The sequence below is a fragment of the Oncorhynchus tshawytscha genome, linkage group LG14, assembly GCF_018296145.1.
Source record: "Oncorhynchus tshawytscha isolate Ot180627B linkage group LG14, Otsh_v2.0, whole genome shotgun sequence".
Classification (NCBI taxonomy): Eukaryota; Metazoa; Chordata; class Actinopteri; order Salmoniformes; family Salmonidae; genus Oncorhynchus; species Oncorhynchus tshawytscha.
Genome location: NC_056442.1, coordinates 56,302,350 through 56,320,798, shown reverse-complemented (window position 1 = coordinate 56,320,798; position 18,449 = coordinate 56,302,350). Strand labels below are relative to the sequence as shown.

Sequence of the window (18,449 nt, the reverse complement as noted above, 5' to 3'; positions counted from 1 at the left end):
CTGGCTCTTTGACAGAGACAGAGAAACAGACAGAGACAAACAGACAGAGAGCCACGACAGGCAGACAGAGGGCCCGCCAGACTGAGACAGACAGGACAGACAGACAGAGGGCCCGCCAGACAGACAGAGACAGAGGGCCCGCCAGACTGAGACAGACAGACAGGACAGACAGAGGGCCCGCCAGACAGACAGAGACAGAGGGCCCGCCAGACAGACAGACGGAGGGCCAGACGGAGGGACAGACAGAGGGCCCGCCAGACGGCGGGACAGACAGAGAGACAGACGGCGGGACAGACAGACAGAGGGCCCGCCAGACAGACAGAGACAGAGGGCCCGCCAGACAGACAGACGGAGGGCCAGACGGAGGGACAGACAGAGGCCCGCCAGACGGCGGGACAGACAGAGAGACAGACGGCGGGACAGACAGACAGAGGGCCCGCCAGACAGACAGCCAGACGGAGGGCCAGACGGAGGGACAGACGGCGTGACAGACAGACGGCGGGACAGACAGACAGAGGGCCAGACGGACAGAGGGCCCGCCGGACAGACGGAGGGACAGACGGACAGAGGGCCCGCCAGACAGAGGGCCCGCCAGACAGAGGGACAGACGGCGGGAGACAGACAGACAGAGGGCCCGCCAGACGGCCAGACAGACAGACAGACAGCCCCGACAGGCAGACAGAGGGCCCGCCAGACCGAGACAGACAAACAGACTGAGACAGACAGACAGAGAGCCCCGACAGGCAGACAGAGGGCCCGCCAGACAGAGGGCCCGACACAGCTCTTTGTCTATCCATCCCCCTCTCATTCCACCTCTTTGTGGGTTACTGTCTCTCCAGGGCTCGTGGTGTACTTGTCGTAACAGGGGAAGGGTCAAGAGTACACAGCTCACAATCTCTCCCACAATAAAAAAATTTAAAAAATTTAAAAAAAACTGACTACACCGTGTCTGTCTTTCTACATCGCTACAGTGCCCAGAGAGCATTCCTAAGAGATATGGAGAGGAGGGCTTAACAAAGACATTTGGCCTCTTCTGGAACACTCCAGAACACTCTAAAGCCCCTTACAGTTTGGTAAAGAGGTGGAACTCCTCACTGTGCCTTCATGTAGCAGCTAACCCCTTCAGTGTTCCATGGCTGGAGGTTGAAGGGTATTCCTGTATCTCCCATAGTGGAACAGCTATATTAGGACCAGGGTTAGCAACCACTACAACATGGGTATTTTGATTGGGGGGGCACAAAACATTTGAAATCATCATGAGGGGCAGCAGTGAGTCTGCTACTCATATATGCAGTCAGAGTTGGCCATATTGTTTTGGGGGCCCTGAGCAAAAACATGTTGGGCAACCCGAAACAATTGTAATTTTACGACTCATTTCATTGCCTTTCTTCACCTTTCGTCATAGGGTGGAGAGAAATGTCTGCAGTTTTTAAATATGATATCTGAGTAACAGTACAATGAGGACAATAGTTGAACCATGTTAAGTATTGTAGCATGTTGTAGAGGACCACAATATTGGGGAATCACTCCCGTTTCAACCTCCAGTCTGCTATTTGAGAAGTGCAACAGATGTTTGAGTCTGGCCCTGATTGGGACGATCACTTCAGTGCCGTCTCAGAGAGGGGTCAATATGGAGGCAACCAGGAAGTCAGACAGACAACCGAGGTAAACGATGGAGGGATGAGAAGAGAAATCAAATGCAACATAGAAGGGATCGGATGTGTTCTATCTACATATCTTACACAGCATGTTGGTTCTCTAGAGAATATTCTGGGTCCGCTTTAAACACATGACCTTACCTTGGGTTACCAGTCTGGTGTAGAGTGGAGGAGGGTTACCCGTCTAGTGTAGAGTGGTGGAGGAGGAGGGTTACCATTCTAGTGTAGAGTGGAGGAGGGTTACCTGTCTAGTGTAGAGTGGTGGAGGAGGAGGGTTACCTGTCTAGTGTAGAGTAGAGGAGGGTTACCTGTCTAGTGTAGAGTGGTGGTGGAGGGTTACCCGTCTAGTGTAGAGTGGTGGTGGGGGTTACCTGCCCTGCTAGAACTTCCCCGGTCAACTGTATGTGGTGTTATTGTGAAGTGGAAATGTCTAGGATCAACAACGGCGCACCCGCGAAGTGGTAGGCCACACAAGCTCACAGAACGGGACCGCCAAGTGCTGAAGTGCATTGCGTGTAAACACCGTCTGTCCTTGGTTGCAACACTCACTACCGAGTTCCAAACTACCTCTGGAAGTAACGTCAGTACAAGAACTGTTCGTCGGGAGCTTCATGAAATGGGTTTCCATGGCCGAGCATGAATCACACAAGCCTAAGATCACCATGTTCAACGCCAAGTTTCGGCTGGAGTGGTGTAAAGCTCACCGTTATTGGACTCTGGAGCAGTGGAAACGCGTTCTCTGGAGTGATGAATCACACTTCACCATCTGGCATGTCCGACGGACGAATCTGGGTTTGGCGGATACCAGAAGAACGCTACCTGCCCCAATGCAACGTACCAACTGTAAAGTTTGGTGGAGGAGGAATAATGGTCTGGAGTTGCTTTCATGGTTCGGGCTAGGCCTCTTAATTACAGTGAAGGGAAATCTTAACGCTATTGCTTACAAGGACATTCTAGATGAATCTGTGCTTCCAACTTTGTGGCAACAGTTTGGTTTGTAGGAGGCCCTTTCCTGTTTCAGCATGACAATGCCCCCATGCACAAAGCGAGGTTCATACAAAAACACCTTTGGGATGAATTGGAACAGCCAGAGCGAGAGATGTGGACCAGTCCTGACTTGTCTCACTGCACCAAGAAGGGAATGTGTTAACCAGAGCCTGATCAGTTCACCACTTAGACCTTGTCAGTCTGGTGATGAATGGTGCTTGCTCACCATAACGCTGTGCTAGGAGTGTGTGCTTGCTCATCATAACGCTGTGCTATGAGTGTGTGTCAAATGGCTCCCTGTCATATGGGATGCAGCCTACGATTCAACCACGGCATTGAGCCATTTTCCTAAATAAGCAACATAGTGAATGAGGAGACAGTATCTTGTAAACAGGAAACAACCCCAGGGATAACTGCTTGTTATTTGGCGCCATAAGAGTCAACAGGAATGTATTAGTTATCAGCAGCTTGTTGTGAAAGCAGAACAGAACAGAGCAGACAGCTTTCAGAACCTAACAGAGGCCTGTGTTCTAGAACCAGAACCTAACAACAGAGGCCTGTGTTCTAGAACCAGAACCTAACAGAGGGGTGTGTTCTAGAACCAGAACCTAAATGGCTTGCTGAGCTTCACTGAGAATGAGGGGTGGGAGAGCCACTGTGACCCAGATAGCTCAGTGAGTTGATGCATGGAGGTTCTGCCTGGCTGCGTCCTCATTTTCAGCCCTTTGTCCTAGTTTTGTAAAAAAAAACCTTGAAGACTATGGCTGCCCAAACTTCATCTCTCCACTAAATCACAGGAAGCATTACAGAGTGTGTGTGGCTTTTTGTTACTTCAAGTTGTCTGGTTTTTGTTATCTAACGTCACAAATTGCCCTTTTCGCCCAATCGCCCTTAATTGACTACAAGGTCACTGACCCCTGATTTACAAGCTAAATCACTTTAGACACTGACAGAAATTAACAGGGAGGGAGACAGGCATGCCTGAAGTTCAGCAACATGCAGGCTCATGGTACATAAAACACACACACTCCCAACACCACTACTTACTTGGAGAGGGAAACACCACCGGCTTTCCCTATGAGTTCCTCATGGTGAAGCACCGCCTCGTTCCAGGGAATGTCCAGGAATTTGAGCAGCGTCCTCATCCACTTCTCTGGATGGAGCACCAGCTGTTCATAATGCACCGGCAGGCACTTGTCTGAGGCCTCCAGGCACTGAGTGTACATGGTCTCTACGGCCCTGTTCCACTTGGTCAGGCAGTCTCTGTAGCTGCCCAGGTCAAAGCCAGCGATCGTCACCTTACGCGAGATCATCGAATGGACCGAGGCGCGTCCGTCCCGGATCATGAGCACGAACTTGGCGTGCGGGAAGATCTTAGCCAGGTAGGAGAGGGACTTCAGTGCGAAGGGGTCCTTGTTACAGAGGAAGTTGGCGGGCTCGCCGTGCTTCACGATGATCTCCAGGAGGAAGGCCTGCATGGCGGCGTCCAGGACCTCGTCAGTCACCCCGGCCTCGTCCAGACGCATCTTCTCCCTCCCCGACCGCGACCACATCTGTTTCATGGCCAGGATACGTGGAATAACCCTGGTCTCCTCTCCACAACGAACCTCGGGGTGAGCGTCCAGCATGGCTCTCATCAACGTGGTCCCACTCCTGGGAACCCCTCCAATGAACACTAGGGGCATGTCCTTGTTGTAGACGAATGGAGCGGAGAGGTTATGGCCCCCGGGTCTGGAGCCCCGCAGGATGGCAGAGGAGCCCAACGAGCCGCCCAGGAGGACCCCTCCCGGCACCTGAAGGCCCCCCAGAACCCCTTGGTCCCCAGGCTGGCTGCTGCGCTCCTCGATGCGGTGGTGACACTCCATGGCGTGACGACCCAAGTAGAAGACTGTGACTGAGCTGATGACCAGACAGGCCACCAGAAGGTTCTGCTTCAGCTTCCCCATCATCACCATCTCAGGACCACGGAGGAGGATGGAGGTGTATCAGAGGAGGTAATGTTGGAGTAGAGGAGGAGGAGGGGAGAAGGGAAGGGAAGGGGATAGGGGGAGGGGAGAAGCAGGATGGAGGTGTATCAGAGGAGGTAATGTTGGAGTAGAGGAGGAGGAGGGAAGGGGATAGGGGGAGAAGCAGAAGGTCCCTCCCTTCAAGGTTGGCAGTGAGGGGCAGAGTGTGGTGGGTGTTCCTCAGTGGTCAGCGCTCGTCGAGTGCCCAGCTCCATCAGGCCTGGGGAAGGACAGAACAGAACAAAATGTATTATTATAGAATATAATCCAGTGAGTGAATAGAGTTAGCCCTCGGAACAGTAGAACATGGCAACTTTAAAAACAGATCTTGCTCCAGGTCATGGAATCCTAAATCATTTGTACACTGCTGGAAGAAATGGTGCCATTCGGGCTAGAACCAAAAAGGGTTCAATGGATCAGTTCATATATGGTCCAAGAAAAAAAAAAGAGAAAAAAAAGTATGTTCAGAACTGAAAAACATCCTAAGAGTCAGCATTATACTCTACTGACCCATCTCCACAGAGCACAGTCAAAACTATGAACCAGAGCTGTACACCTTATTTTGTATCATCATATTAGTTAAATATATAAGAGTTTTTTTATTTTTAAAAGACCCAAGAAATGTATTATATCCAAAGTAGGAATTACCCTCAACATAAATGAGAAATCCCTTCAGAGGCTACAGAAGAGAATCTCCACTTTTGAACTTGAAAAACCAGTAAAAGATCACATTTCCTTTGTCTAACAAGGATATGCATCTCATGCCAAAACCACTATTCTGTAATAAAAACAAGGCTCACAGTACAACTACGGTGTAAAAAAAAAAAAAAAAAAAAAAAAAAAAACAAGGCTAAGGCCAACACCATGAAATTGTCCAAAAAAACCCCAAAACGTTTCAGACACAATCAAGGCCCTCAGTCGACAACCTCAGAGGAATGTATTTATTTAACCGGGCAAGTCAGTTAAGAACAAGTTCTTATTTAAAACGACGGCCCTAACCCAGGCCAAACCCTCCCGTAACCCAGGCAACACTGGGCCAATGTACTCACGATCACGGCTGGTTGTGATACAGCCCGGGATCGAACCAGGGTCTGTAGTGACACATTTTTTAAATTTTTTTTATTGTACCCTTATTTTACCAGGTAAGTTAACTGAGAACACATTCTGATTTACAGCAACGACCTGGTGAATGTCACTGAGATGCTTTAGACCGCAGCGCCACTCAGGAATGAGGATGAGGATCTCAGGAATGGGGATGAGGATCTCAGGAATGAGGATGAGGATCTCAGGAATGAGGATCTCAGGAATGAGGAATGCCACATCAAGTGAAAACAAAAGAGAGAGACAAGAGACAGACAACAACAAAAAAAGGTAGTAGCTCCAGTATTCAGCACTCAGTTTAAAAAGGCATAAGCATATAAGACTTCCTCGGTGACACATTTAGTGAAAAAAAAAAGATGAAAAAAACAAGACCCTAAGATTATATTATATACCTCAGAGGGAAGATTATTTCCCCCCCCCCACCCACTATTTTGTTCTATTTTTCAATTATTGTCGTCTTCAGTTTGTTTCTTGGGCTGAGAGAGACTATCCCAGCCAGGAACAAGATGTCTAACCTTTTGGTCTCTAATTTGGCCCCGGAGCAGTTACACTGTTTTACAGAGGGGGTGGTGTGACACACCAATGGCATGCAGAGCATCCACCACATCACACTGGGTAATTGCCATGGAAAAACAACCCATGAGTACCAGCATGTGAAGTTTATAGGAGCACATAAAATTGTGTCAAATGAAAGCTAAGAGAAAAAATAAAATGTATCCTTGGGAGCAATTTCCAAAATGCCTGAAGGTACAACGTTCATCTGTACAAACAATAGTACGCAAGTATAAACACCATGGGACCACGCAGCAGTCATACCGCTCAGGAAGGAGACGCTTTCTGCCTCCTAGAGATGAACGTACTTTGGTGCGAAAAGTGCAAATCAATCCCAGAAACAACAGCAAAGGACCTTGTGAAGATGCTGTAGGAAACAGGTACAAAAGTATCTATATCCTCAGTAAAACGAGTCCTATATCGACATAACCTGAAAGGCCTCTCAGCAAAGAAGATGCCACTGCTCCAAAACCCCCATAAAAAAGCCAGACTACGGTTCGCAAATGCACATGGGGACAAAGATCGTACTTTTTGGAGAAATGTCCTCTGGTCTGATGAAACAAAAATAGAACTGTTTGGCCATAATGACCATTATGATGTTTGGTGGAAAAATGGGGAGGCTTGCAAGCCGAAGAACACCATCCCAACCGTGAAGCACGGGGGTGGCAGCATCATGTTGTGGGGGTGCTTTGGTGCAGGAGGGACTGGTGCACTTCACAAAATAGATGGCATCATGAGGTAGGAAAATTATGTGGATATATTGAAGCGACATCAGTCAGGAAGTTAAAGCTTGGTCGCAAATGGGTCTTCCAAATGGACAATGACACCAAGCATACTTCCAAAGTTGTGGCAGAATGGCTTAAGGACAACAAAGTCAAGGTATTGGAGTGGCCATCACAAAGCCCTGACCTCAATCCCATAGAACATTTGTGGGTAGAACTGTAAAAGCGTGTGCAAGCAAGGAGGCCTACAAACCTGACTCAGTTACACCAGCTCTGTCAGGAGGAATGGGCCAAAATTCACCCAACTTATTGTGGGAGGCTTGTGGAAGGCTACCTTAAATGTTTGAACCAATTTAAGCAATTTAAAAAAGGCAAGGCTACCAAATACCAATTGAGTGTATGTAAATCTCTGACCCACTGGGAATGTGATGAAATAAATAAAAAGCTGAAATAAATCACTCTTTCTACTATTATTCTGACATGTCACATTCTTAAAATAAAGTGGTGATCCTAACTGACCTAAAACAAGGAATTTTTACTGGGATTAAAATGTCAGGATTTATGGAAAAACTGAGTTTAAATGCATTTGGCTAAGGTGTATGTAAACTTCCGACTTCAACTCTACATCCTTACTAGTCTCCAGGGGCTCCCAAGAATAACCTGCACTCTAACTTCCAAAATGAATTATTGTTCAATTCAATTTAATTTCACATATTTAAATTGTTTCGTATTTAATTTAATCTTTTGGTTCAATCTTAATGTCTAATGAACATCATCAACAAGGGGAACATATTACGTTTACACTAATAAGCTGTATCAAGAATATATCAATTTAAGACGTGGTCATTAAAGATAGATTTGTTCATAAGAAGGGTCTGAGATCAAAGTCAATATCCAGACCAGACCAGGGGTCAATGTTTTTAAGAGAGGAAATCCAGTAAGCCTTCCTATGTAGTAGTAGTAGTAGGATCTGGATGTTACCTTCTCTCCTTGGTAGAGCAACATGCTCAATGCCTGTGTATTTGAGGGAGGAGATGGGATGATTAGCTTCAACAAAGTGAGCTGCTACTGAATAGTCAGTGCTGTTACACCTGTACAGCTCTGCGTTGTTTTAATTGTCATTTCGGTTGTCCTATGTAGGCATTTCCACATGAACAGGTGATGAGATTGATTACTCCCGTGGTCTTGCATGAGATGATGCCCCTAACAGGGATTTTTCGACCTGTATGTGGGTGTCTGAAGAAAGACGTATTTAATATGTGTCAATCACTCTTGAGTCATCTGGGACCCACGAGCTAAGCCCAAGGGACTACTAGGGGGAAACTGGAACATTCGTAGTGTCATTCCAAAAAGTGATCAAATTCAACATCTACTCACTGACTCCAACCTTGACTTTCTCTGCCTCTCAGAGACATGGCTCCATAAACACTCTCCATATGCTGCCTTGATTGTGCCTGGCTACAATGTTTTCAGGAGAGACAGGATTGAGGAAGAGGAGGGGGTGTGATGATTTACATTAAAGAACATATCCGATGTAAACAAATTGAGTGGTCATGTGATAATGAACTAGAATGTATCGGCCTGAACGTTACACTGTCTCCCCAAATGTCTTTTACCCTCATTGGAATGTACAGGCCACCTTCCACCAAAAGTGTGTTTTTTGATCAGTTTAATACCATGCTTAGGGAATGTGATTTTGGGAAAGAGGTCATCTTAATGGGAGATTTTAACATTAATTATGAATACAAGTGTTGTAGGAAAACCCTCAAACGGATCACTAATACCTTTGACCTTACACAGCTAGTTAAAGGGCCAACCAGGGTGACTTGTTGCTCTAAAACACAGATTGATTTGGTGTTCAGTAATAAACCAGAGAGAGTGACTAAATCATTCAATATGGTTACTGGGCTGTCTGATCATAATCTGACACTTATAGCCAGAAAGCTGTCTAAGAGCAGGTTTAACCTCTCTACTGTTAGAAAGACGGATCAACTCAGAATACCTAAGAGTGAATTAAACTATTTTGAAAAAGCAATTAAGGGAATAAACTGGAATGATCTCTTGTCCTATACAGACGTGGAAGCTGATAGTCAGGTTTTTATATCCACAATCCAGACTACAATAAATGGCTTCCTAAAGAAAATCAAATCCAAACCTGGCCAAAAGAGCACTCTTCCTTGGCTAAATGGAGAAATCTGGAAATTGATGAAAGAACGAGATTATGCTCTAAAAATAGCCTTAAAATCTAAATTAGAGCATGACAGACGTAGGTTTACCATGTTGAGAAATAAGGTGATGAAAGAAAGACGACAGGCCAAGGCAAACTTTTTTATTAACATAATTGGTGAAGCAAAGGGAAATTCTAAATTGATATGGGAGAATCTAAAAAAGTTAACAGGGAAAGACCATAGTAACACTGCAAAAAGACTAGAAATCATGGTGAATAACAATCTAACACAGGATGCAGTCGAAATAGCAATAGCCTTCAATTCCTACTTTATTGACTCTGTCAGGGTACTGACACAGAACCCCTCCACTGGTTTCTTGGGCTCAGTGCTAGTAAATGATGCTCAACCTGTCTTCATCATAAGGGAGGTTTCTGAGTCAAAGGTGAACAAGGTGATTAGCTCACTAAAGAACTCTAAAGCCAAAGATGTGTTTGGGATGGACTCTATCTTTCTTAAAAACTACAAAGAGTCACTCATTGGCCCCATTACTAAGGTCACCAACACATCTATTGGTCTCGGGGTGTTTCCAAGGGTATGGAAGTTGGCCATAATAACGGCCATCTTTAAATCAGGCGACCCTGCTAACGTGAGTAACTACAGGCCCATTAGTATACTACCTGTGGTGTCAAAGGTTGTTGAAAAGTGTGTAGCAGAACAACTGATTGCCCACCTCAACAACAGCCCCTTCACATTACACTCCATGCAGTTTGGCTTCAGAGCGAAACACTCCACAGAAACGGCCAACTGCTTTCTTCTGGAAAATGTGAAGTCCAAGATGGACAAAGGGGGTGCTGTTGGGGCTGTGTTTCTGGACCTAAGGAAGGCTTTTGATACTGTTAACCATGAGATTCTCATCACAAAATTGTCCAACTTTTCCCCTGATGCCTTGAGATGGATGAAACCATACCTTGAAGGCAGAACTCAGTGTGTCAGAGTGAGCAATGAGCTGTCGCCCACTCGTAGCTATGATGTGGGCGTGCCCCAAGGGTCAATACTGGGGCCCCTCCTGTTCAGCCTGTACATTAATGATCTGCCTTCTGTCTGTACTGGGTCTGAAGTTCAAATGTATGCAGATGATACAGTGATATATGTGCATGCAAAGAGCAAACAACAAGCTGCACAAGAACTCACTACTGTACTGGTCCAGGTTACAAAGTGGCTTAGTGACTCACTACTGTAATGGTCCAGGTTACAAAGTGGCTTAGTGACTCGTGTTTGCATCTCAATGTGAAAAAAAACTGTTTGCATGTTCTTCACAAAGAGGGCAACAGATGCTACTGAGCCAGATGTCTATGTGTCTGGGGAGAAGCTCCAGGTGGTATCCGATTTTAAGTACCTTGGCATCATACTTGATTCCAACCTCTCTTTTAAAAAGCATGTGAAAAAGGTAATTCAAATAACCAAATCAACCTAGCTAATTTCCGATTTATACGAAATTGTTTGACTACAGAGGTAGCAAAACTGTACTTCAAATCTATGATACTCCCCACTTAACATACTGCTTGACTAGTTGGGCCCAAGCTTGCTGTACAACATTAAAACCTATTCAGTCTGTCTACAAACAGGCTCTCAAAGTGCTTGATAGGAAGCCCAATAGCCATCATCATTGTCACATCCTTAGAAAGCATGAGCTCTTGAGTTGGGAAAATCTTGTGCAATACACCGACGCATGTCTTGTATTCAAGATCCTAAATGGCCTGGCTCCTCCCCCTCCACTCAGTACTTCTGTTAAACAGAAAACCCAGACATATGGCAGCAGATCCACAAGGTCTGCCATGAGAGGTGACTGTATAGTTCCCTTAAGGAAAAGCACCTTTAGTAAATCCGCTTTCTCTGTGAGAGCTTCCCATGTCTGGAATACACTGCCATCAGACACACATAACTGCACCACATATCACACTTTCACAAAATGCTTGAAGACATGGCTAAAGGTCAATCAGATTTGTGAACATGGTCCCTAGGTGTGTGTTGCCGCTCTCCATGTTGTCTGTCGTCTGTAGCTTGTGAGGTGTGGAAACACTTTGTTGCTTTTATGAATTTTGTCTTGCTGCTTTTTGTTCTATGTCTTGCTCTGTCTGTATGCTATGTCTTGCTTGTCCTATGTTGCTATTGTCTATATTGTAATTGTTTTTAATAACCTGCCCAGGGACTGCGGTTGAAAATTAGCCGGCTGGCTAAAACCGGCACTTTCACTGAAACGTTGATTAATGTGCACTGTCCCTGTAAAAATAAAAATAAACTCAAACTCAATAGTGCTATTTGCAATGTGCGCATGAGCCACATTTGCAGTTTCCATTTGGAATGGGTGTCAAGAGTGTCTGAGTGTCTGAGTGGGCAGGTCAGATCTCATCAAACTTATCTCCAAGATGTCTGAGTGGGCAGGTCAGATCTCCTCAAACTTATCTCCAAAAGTGTCTGAGTGTCTGAGTGGGCAGGTCAGACCAAACCTCCAGAGTGTCTGAGTTCCTTGAAATCTCCAAGAGTGTGTGCAAGGTCAGTTTTTATCTCCAAGAGTGTCTGGTCTGATTGGGCAGAGATAAACTTATCTCCAAGAGTGTCAGTGCTTTTATCTCCAGGATTCCTTTCATTTTATTGCTCTGAACCACTTGGGAGTTCCTTGGTGTATTTTTTTTGGTCTGATCAAAAGACAGTGCTTTTTCAGGATTTTTCTTTTCTTTTGGTGGTGTATTTATCAAAAGACAGTTGCGTTTTTTCTTCTTTGGTTGAGTTTTTAGTAATTCCTCTCTTGGTTTCTGAGATATTTTCATCATTGCAGCACCAAGAGTTTTGTCCTTGTAGCCTCTCATTTTGAATTGCTCTGTCATTTTTTTTAGTACTGCTGTCAAAGTCTGACTGGTGGCCACAGATTCTTTTAACCCTGCATAACTGGCTATATGGTAGACCATTCCTGAGGGGAAGGGGACGCATACTATCCTTCATGTAAAGGTACTGCGGACCTTGTGTATCAGTCTGTGTGTACTGCATCAATCTCTATGATCCATCAGTCCAGGTAATGTATTTTTCTCTCATCAGTCTGCATGGTGAATTTGAGATATTCAGACCTCTCGTTTAGTTTGGAATTCATTTAGTTCCTGCTGACTTCCTTCCCAGAGCACAAAGACATTATCTATGGATCTCTTCCATAGGAGGATTTTAGAAAGTAAGGGGTGTGTCTGTCTTGTAAAGGAGTGCTTCCTCAAAATTGTCCCACATACTGGTTTGCATAGTAGGGGGGAACCATGGCTACACCCCGAAAGAAAAAAAGAAAAAGTATGACTCAGACAAAAGTAGTTATGGGATAATACCAGTTCAGTGAGTTGTAAGATGCGATCATTGGATGGAACAAGGGTCTCTCTCTGCTGAAGGACGTGTTGCAGCGCCTGCAAGCCTCCAGTGTGTGGGATGTTAGTGTACAAGCTCTCCACATCAATAGTGGTCAGCAGGGAGCCCTCTGGTATCCTTCCTAAGCCCTCTATCAATGAGATCATGTGATTAGTGTCTTTGACATAAGATGGGAGATTCTCAACCATCGGTTCAATGTGGTAATCCACAAATGTTGGATGTCACAGAGTCGATTGCTGCTACAATGGGTCTACCTGGGGGAGGAGACAATGGGTCTACCTGGGGGAGGAGACAATGGGTCTACCTGGGGGAGGAGACAATGGGTCTACCTGGGGGAGGAGACAATGGGTCTACCTGGGGGAGGAGACAATGGGTCTACCTGGGGGAGGAGACAATGGGTCTACCTGGGAGGAGGAGACAATGGGTCTACCTGGGGGGAGGAGACAATGGGTCTACCTGGGAGGAGGAGACAATGGGTCTACCTGGGGGAGGAGACAATGGGTCTACAATGGGTCTGGGGGAGGAGACAATGGGTCTACCTGGGGGAGGAGACAATGGGTCTACCTGGGAGGAGGAGACAATGGGTCTACCTGGGGGAGGAGACAATGGGTCTACCTGGGAGGAGGAGACAATGGGTCTACCTGGGAGGAGGAGACAATGGGTCTACCTGGGGGAGGAGACAATGGGTCTACCTGGGGGAGGAGACAATGGGTCTACCTGGGAGGAGGAGACAATGGGTCTACCTGGGAGGAGGAGACAATGGGTCTACCTGGGAGGAGGAGACAATGGGTCTACCTGGGAGGAGGAGACAATGGGTCTACCTGGGGGAGGAGACAATGGGTCTACCTGGGGGAGGAGACAATGGGTCTACCTGGGGGAGGAGACAATGGGTCTACCTGGGGGAGGAGACAATGGGTCTACCTGGGGGAGGAGACAATGGGTCTACCTGGGGGAGGAGACAATGGGTCTACCTGGGGGAGGAGACAATGGGTCTACCTGGGGGAGGAGACAATGGGTCTAGGGGGAGGAGACAATGGGTCTACCTGGGGGAGGAGACAATGGGTCTACCTGGGGGAGGAGACAATGGGTCTACCTGGGGGAGGAGACAATGGGTCTACCTGGGGGAGGGACAATGGGTCTACCTGGGAGGAGGAGACAATGGGTCTACCTGGGGGAGGAGACAATGGGTCTACCTGGGGGAGACAATGGGTCTACCTGGGGGAGGAGACAATGGGTCTACCTGGGGGAGGAGACAATGGGTCTACCTGGGGGAGGAGACAATGGGTCTACCTGGGGGGAGGAGACAATGGGTCTACCTGGGGGGAGGAGACAATGGGTCTACCTGGGAGGAGACACTTGTTTGTGTAAAGCTTTACTGTGGATGAGATATTATGCTGTAATTCTAGGTTAGGGTCATAATTCAGTTTGTGATAGAAGTCACCTTTAGATAGTTGTCGACAACATTCATTCACATAGTCACATTTGTTTTGTATACAAATCCCTCCTCGGTCACATTCTTTTTATGATAATCGAAGGATGTGACTAAGTCCTTAAGAGCCATTCTCTCGTCTCTACTCAGGTTGTCTTTCAGTAGATCACCTACATCATTTTCAACAATTCTAAAGAAAGTTTCTATGGACGCGTTGCGTTTGTGGGAGGAAGTACAAATTAACTTTCTTTTGCTCTAAAATGTGGTTCTCAGGTACCTCAGCTGTGTTAATGTCTCCATCTCCTCCTTGACTCGCAGTAGGACAGGTAAGTCTATTGATTGGTGTGGTAGACCTGTGTATACATCTCACTGAGGATGACCATTCAACTGGAGTCATGTAAAGATGAACTCTTATCGAAGAACTCAGATTACGGGGAAAAACTTGAACAGATCAATCTGGACGTCAAAGTCATTCCTGTACGCAGTGGGTACAAATGATAACCACTTATTTATTTACTGAGGTGAGCAATGTCAGGGTCCGTCTTGATATGTTGAAGACATTAAGTTCCTGTTGGATTGTGGGCCCGTCCTGGGTCTCTGGGGGGGTGTTGACCTCGACGTTGTCCCCCGGTGTCCCCGCCCTTCGTTGTAGAAAAAAAAAAAACGCTCACCATTGGTAGAGGAGCCAGAGTTAGCGCCGTCTGTGGATAGTTGGTCTGACAGAGGAACTCTCTGCGTCCGTCATCGGTTTGTCTCATCCGGGTTTTGTGGTTTCTTGTGCTCAGAACCTCGCCAGACAAGAAGGGTAACCTGTAAATATATTTGGATACTAGGGCAGTACCGTAGGTAGCTAGCTAACGTTTGCAAGCTAGCCACTAGTTACCGAACACTGAAAGTTGCGGATAGAAGCTGCAGCACGAAAAACTGATAATCATATCAAACAGCTAGAAATTAATTTGTACAACTGTTGCAGAAAACCTACCTGATGTTTTCAAGGATTGATCATCCAACTCAGAAAGTACCAACAACTTTCAAATATCACCGTTATTAAAATCAGTTGTTCTCTTCTGTATCGCGTTTATACTTCTTGATTTTCCTCTCCTTCAGGTCGGTCGTAATCTTAGTCTGAAGGTCAGCGTAACTCTTAATGAGATCATCCAGTTTGACAGGTTCATTAAACTCCTCTCGTAGAGCTTACTGTCAATTTTCAACTGAGGATCTCGACAATATCAATTTTTAAGTTGGTCAATGATCAGAATCATCAGGTCCAACGAACATTTAAGAATTACACAAAACATTTCACAAAAACGTGAGCTAAAGCCCAGAAAATTGTGTTTGTGTGGAGCTGCTGACTGACAGCGAATAAACTAATCAAAATAAAGAAAGTCGCAGGTGGAAACGTTTGTGGGAATTAACGGGAATTAACAGGAATTTGTGCAAATTAATATTCATACCATTTAAAAATGTAGATGTTTTTTGCATTATTTACCATATCATACGGAGACAGAAACCTTTTACCTTGTCATAAGGAGACATAATTGCAAAGGATTTTAATCCTTTCCAGTAGAAATAGTTTAAAAAAAACAATTTAGTTACGAATTGAACTTTAATGAAATGAGTTGATTCTTCACACGGGATGATTTCCCTGAACATCAAAAGAAAGGGAATATTGAATGATCCATCGCATCTCCCAAATACATTGCACACACACACACATCTGTAAAATGATAACCAAAGCTTTAGTTTCTAGACTGTCTTCCTCTCAGGTTTCCATGTCTTCTCCTTGGACCTCCTCCTGTTCACCTCTTGAACATCAGACTCTGAGGCCTCATCTTCACTGTCACTTCCCAACCTTGTTGAGGATGGCTAATTGTCAGGCTCAAAAAGCCTCAAATTTGCCCGGACGGCCACCAATTTTTCAACCCTTGTATTAGTCAGCCAGTTGCGTGCTTTGGTGTGTGTGTTCCCAAACAATGACCAGTTGCGCTCTGAGGCGGCTGATGTTGGTGGGATTTGGAGGATGATGGAGGCAACAGGGGAAAGAGCCTCAGATCCACAAAGTCTCTTCCACCAGGTGGCTGATGTGATATGTTGGCACCACCGCCATATTGCATCTCCCTCCCAAAGCCCTTGCTTGGAAGTGTACTTCCTCAGACTGCCAAGAACTTTGCCCTCATCCAGGCCAAGGTGGTGAGACACAGTAGTAATCACACCATAGGCCTTGTTCATCTCTGCACTAGACAGGATGCTCTTGCCAGCATACTTGGCCCAACATGTACGCTGTGGCGTGTATGGGCTTCAGACAGAAGTCTTCACACTTTTTGAGGTATTTCAGAACTGCAGTTTCCTCTGCTTGGAGCAACAAGCAGTGAAGTGGACAGGGCAGTATGGATTTCTCTTACATCTGCAGCACAGTCTGAACATCAGACAGGATGGCAATTGTCTCCCTAAATCCGTGCAATGGCTACTGCTATAGGTTTCAGGAGTTTCAGGCTGCTTAACAGGATATGGCCATTTCTTGGAGAGATTCCTTCCCCTCCAGGAGACTGTCAAACATGACGACAACACCATTCCAACAGGTGTTGCTGGGCAGCTTCAATGTAGTGCTCTTATTCTTCTCACTGACCATGAGCTGTTTCTAATAATAAGGCGTCTGATTCATTCATTTTCACCTCGAATAGAAGTCGAGGGACTTTTGTCAGAGGTTGCTTGTTGTGAGCGTGGAGGGAACTTTATGCACTTGGCCAGATGATTCTGCATCCTTGTTGCATTCTTCACATATGATTTGGCACAGTATTTGCACATGTACACAGATATCCCATCTACATAAGCAGCGGTGAAATGTCTCCACACATCAGATAGTCTTTGCAGGAAAATGCCACGGTCACTATATTTTTTGTTGTTGTAAAAAACCAAATACAATTCCATGTACAGATAAATAGTTAAGCAGTTAGATTAAACAACTCCTTTGTAAGATAAATGTTTAAAAATTAAACATGTATGGAAACAGGTGAATTAACACTCCTCAGTTAGCAAGGCTCAAGAAAAGCGAAAACCCAAACGGTAGCAAAAACTAACTAGCAGAAATTGTTAAGTCAGAAATGTTTTCAAACACACTTTGCTGTCGGCTACTATTTACAAGTTAACAACAAAAAAAATGTATGTCAAATAAAATATATTCACCCCACCTAGTATTGTAATTACCAGAAAGCATGTAGTCCTTGGCTCAGACAGTGTAGTAGTGTGGGCTCAATAGCATCTCATTAGTGTGCAAGATCTTGAGAATCAGCTGTACATTTGATGGAAGAGTGCACTGTGCATGCAGAGGGTTGCAATTCTATTGAATTGGGGATAGTTTAACCAAAATATGCCATAAGACCAATAATTGCCTTAAGTGTATCCCACAAAAAAAGGTTCACTGTTATAAGCTAACTTTTTTTTAATGAATTTAAACCAAATTCCCAGGCTTAACTTCCCATGGAATATTTATGGTAATTTACCAGAACGTTTCTTTCCCTTTACAACCCTAGCTCTGACGCTGCTCAACAAGTCATCATTGAGAATTTCAATAAGCATTTTCTACGGCTGGCCATGCTTTCCACCTGGCTACTCCTACCCCGGTCAACAGCACTGCACCCCCCACAGCAACTCGCCCAAGCCTTCCCCATTTCTTCTTCTCCCAAATCCAGCCAGCTGATGTTCTGAAAGAGCTGCAAAATCTGGACCCCTACAAATCAGCCGGGCTAGACAATCTGGACCCTTTCTTTCTAAAATTATCTGCCGAAATTGTTGCCACTCCTATTACTAGCCTGTTCAACCTCTCTTTCGTGTCATCTGAGATTCCCAAAGATTGGAAAGCAGCTACGGTCATCCCCATCTTCAAAGGGGGGGACACTCTTGACCCAAACTGCTACAGACCTATATCTATCCTACCGTGCCTTTCTAAGATCTTCGAAAGCCAAGTCAACAAACAGATTACCGACCATTTCAAATCTCACCATACCTTCTCTGCTATGCAATCTGGTTTCAGAGCTGGTCATGGGTGCACCTCAGCCTTGCTCAAGGTCCTAAACGATATCTTAACCGCCATCGATAAGAAACATTACTGTGCAGCCGTATTCATTGATCTGGCCGAGGCTTTCGACTCTGTCAATCACCACATCCTCATCGGCAGACTCGACATCCTTGGTTTCTCAAATGATTGCCTCGCCTGGTTCACCAACTACTTCTCTGATAGAGTTCAGTGTGTCAAATCGGAGGGTCTGCTGTCCGGACCTCTTGCAGTCTCTATGAGGGTGTCACAGGGTTCAATTCTTGGACAGACTCTCTTCTCTGTATACATCAATGAGGTCGCTCTTGCTGCTGGTGAGTCTCTGAACCACCTCTACGCAGACGACACCATTCTGTATACTTCTGAGCCTTCT

The 18,449-nt window shown here is 45.7% G+C and overlaps 1 protein-coding gene across 6 annotated transcripts in view; it reads right to left on the bottom strand.

Annotated features, from left to right (window-relative positions):
* LOC112238986 (protein-tyrosine sulfotransferase 1) overlaps positions 1-18,449 on the bottom strand; it is a 142,301-nt gene that overhangs the window by 102,462 nt on the left and 21,390 nt on the right. For all 6 annotated transcript variants that reach the window (XM_042297713.1, XM_042297709.1, XM_042297711.1 and 3 more), the window contains exon 2: positions 3,693-4,871. In XM_042297713.1, the coding sequence (XP_042153647.1) occupies positions 3,693-4,600 (908 nt within the window). In that variant the 5' untranslated portion in view covers positions 4,601-4,871. The remainder of the gene's footprint in view (positions 1-3,692; positions 4,872-18,449) is intronic.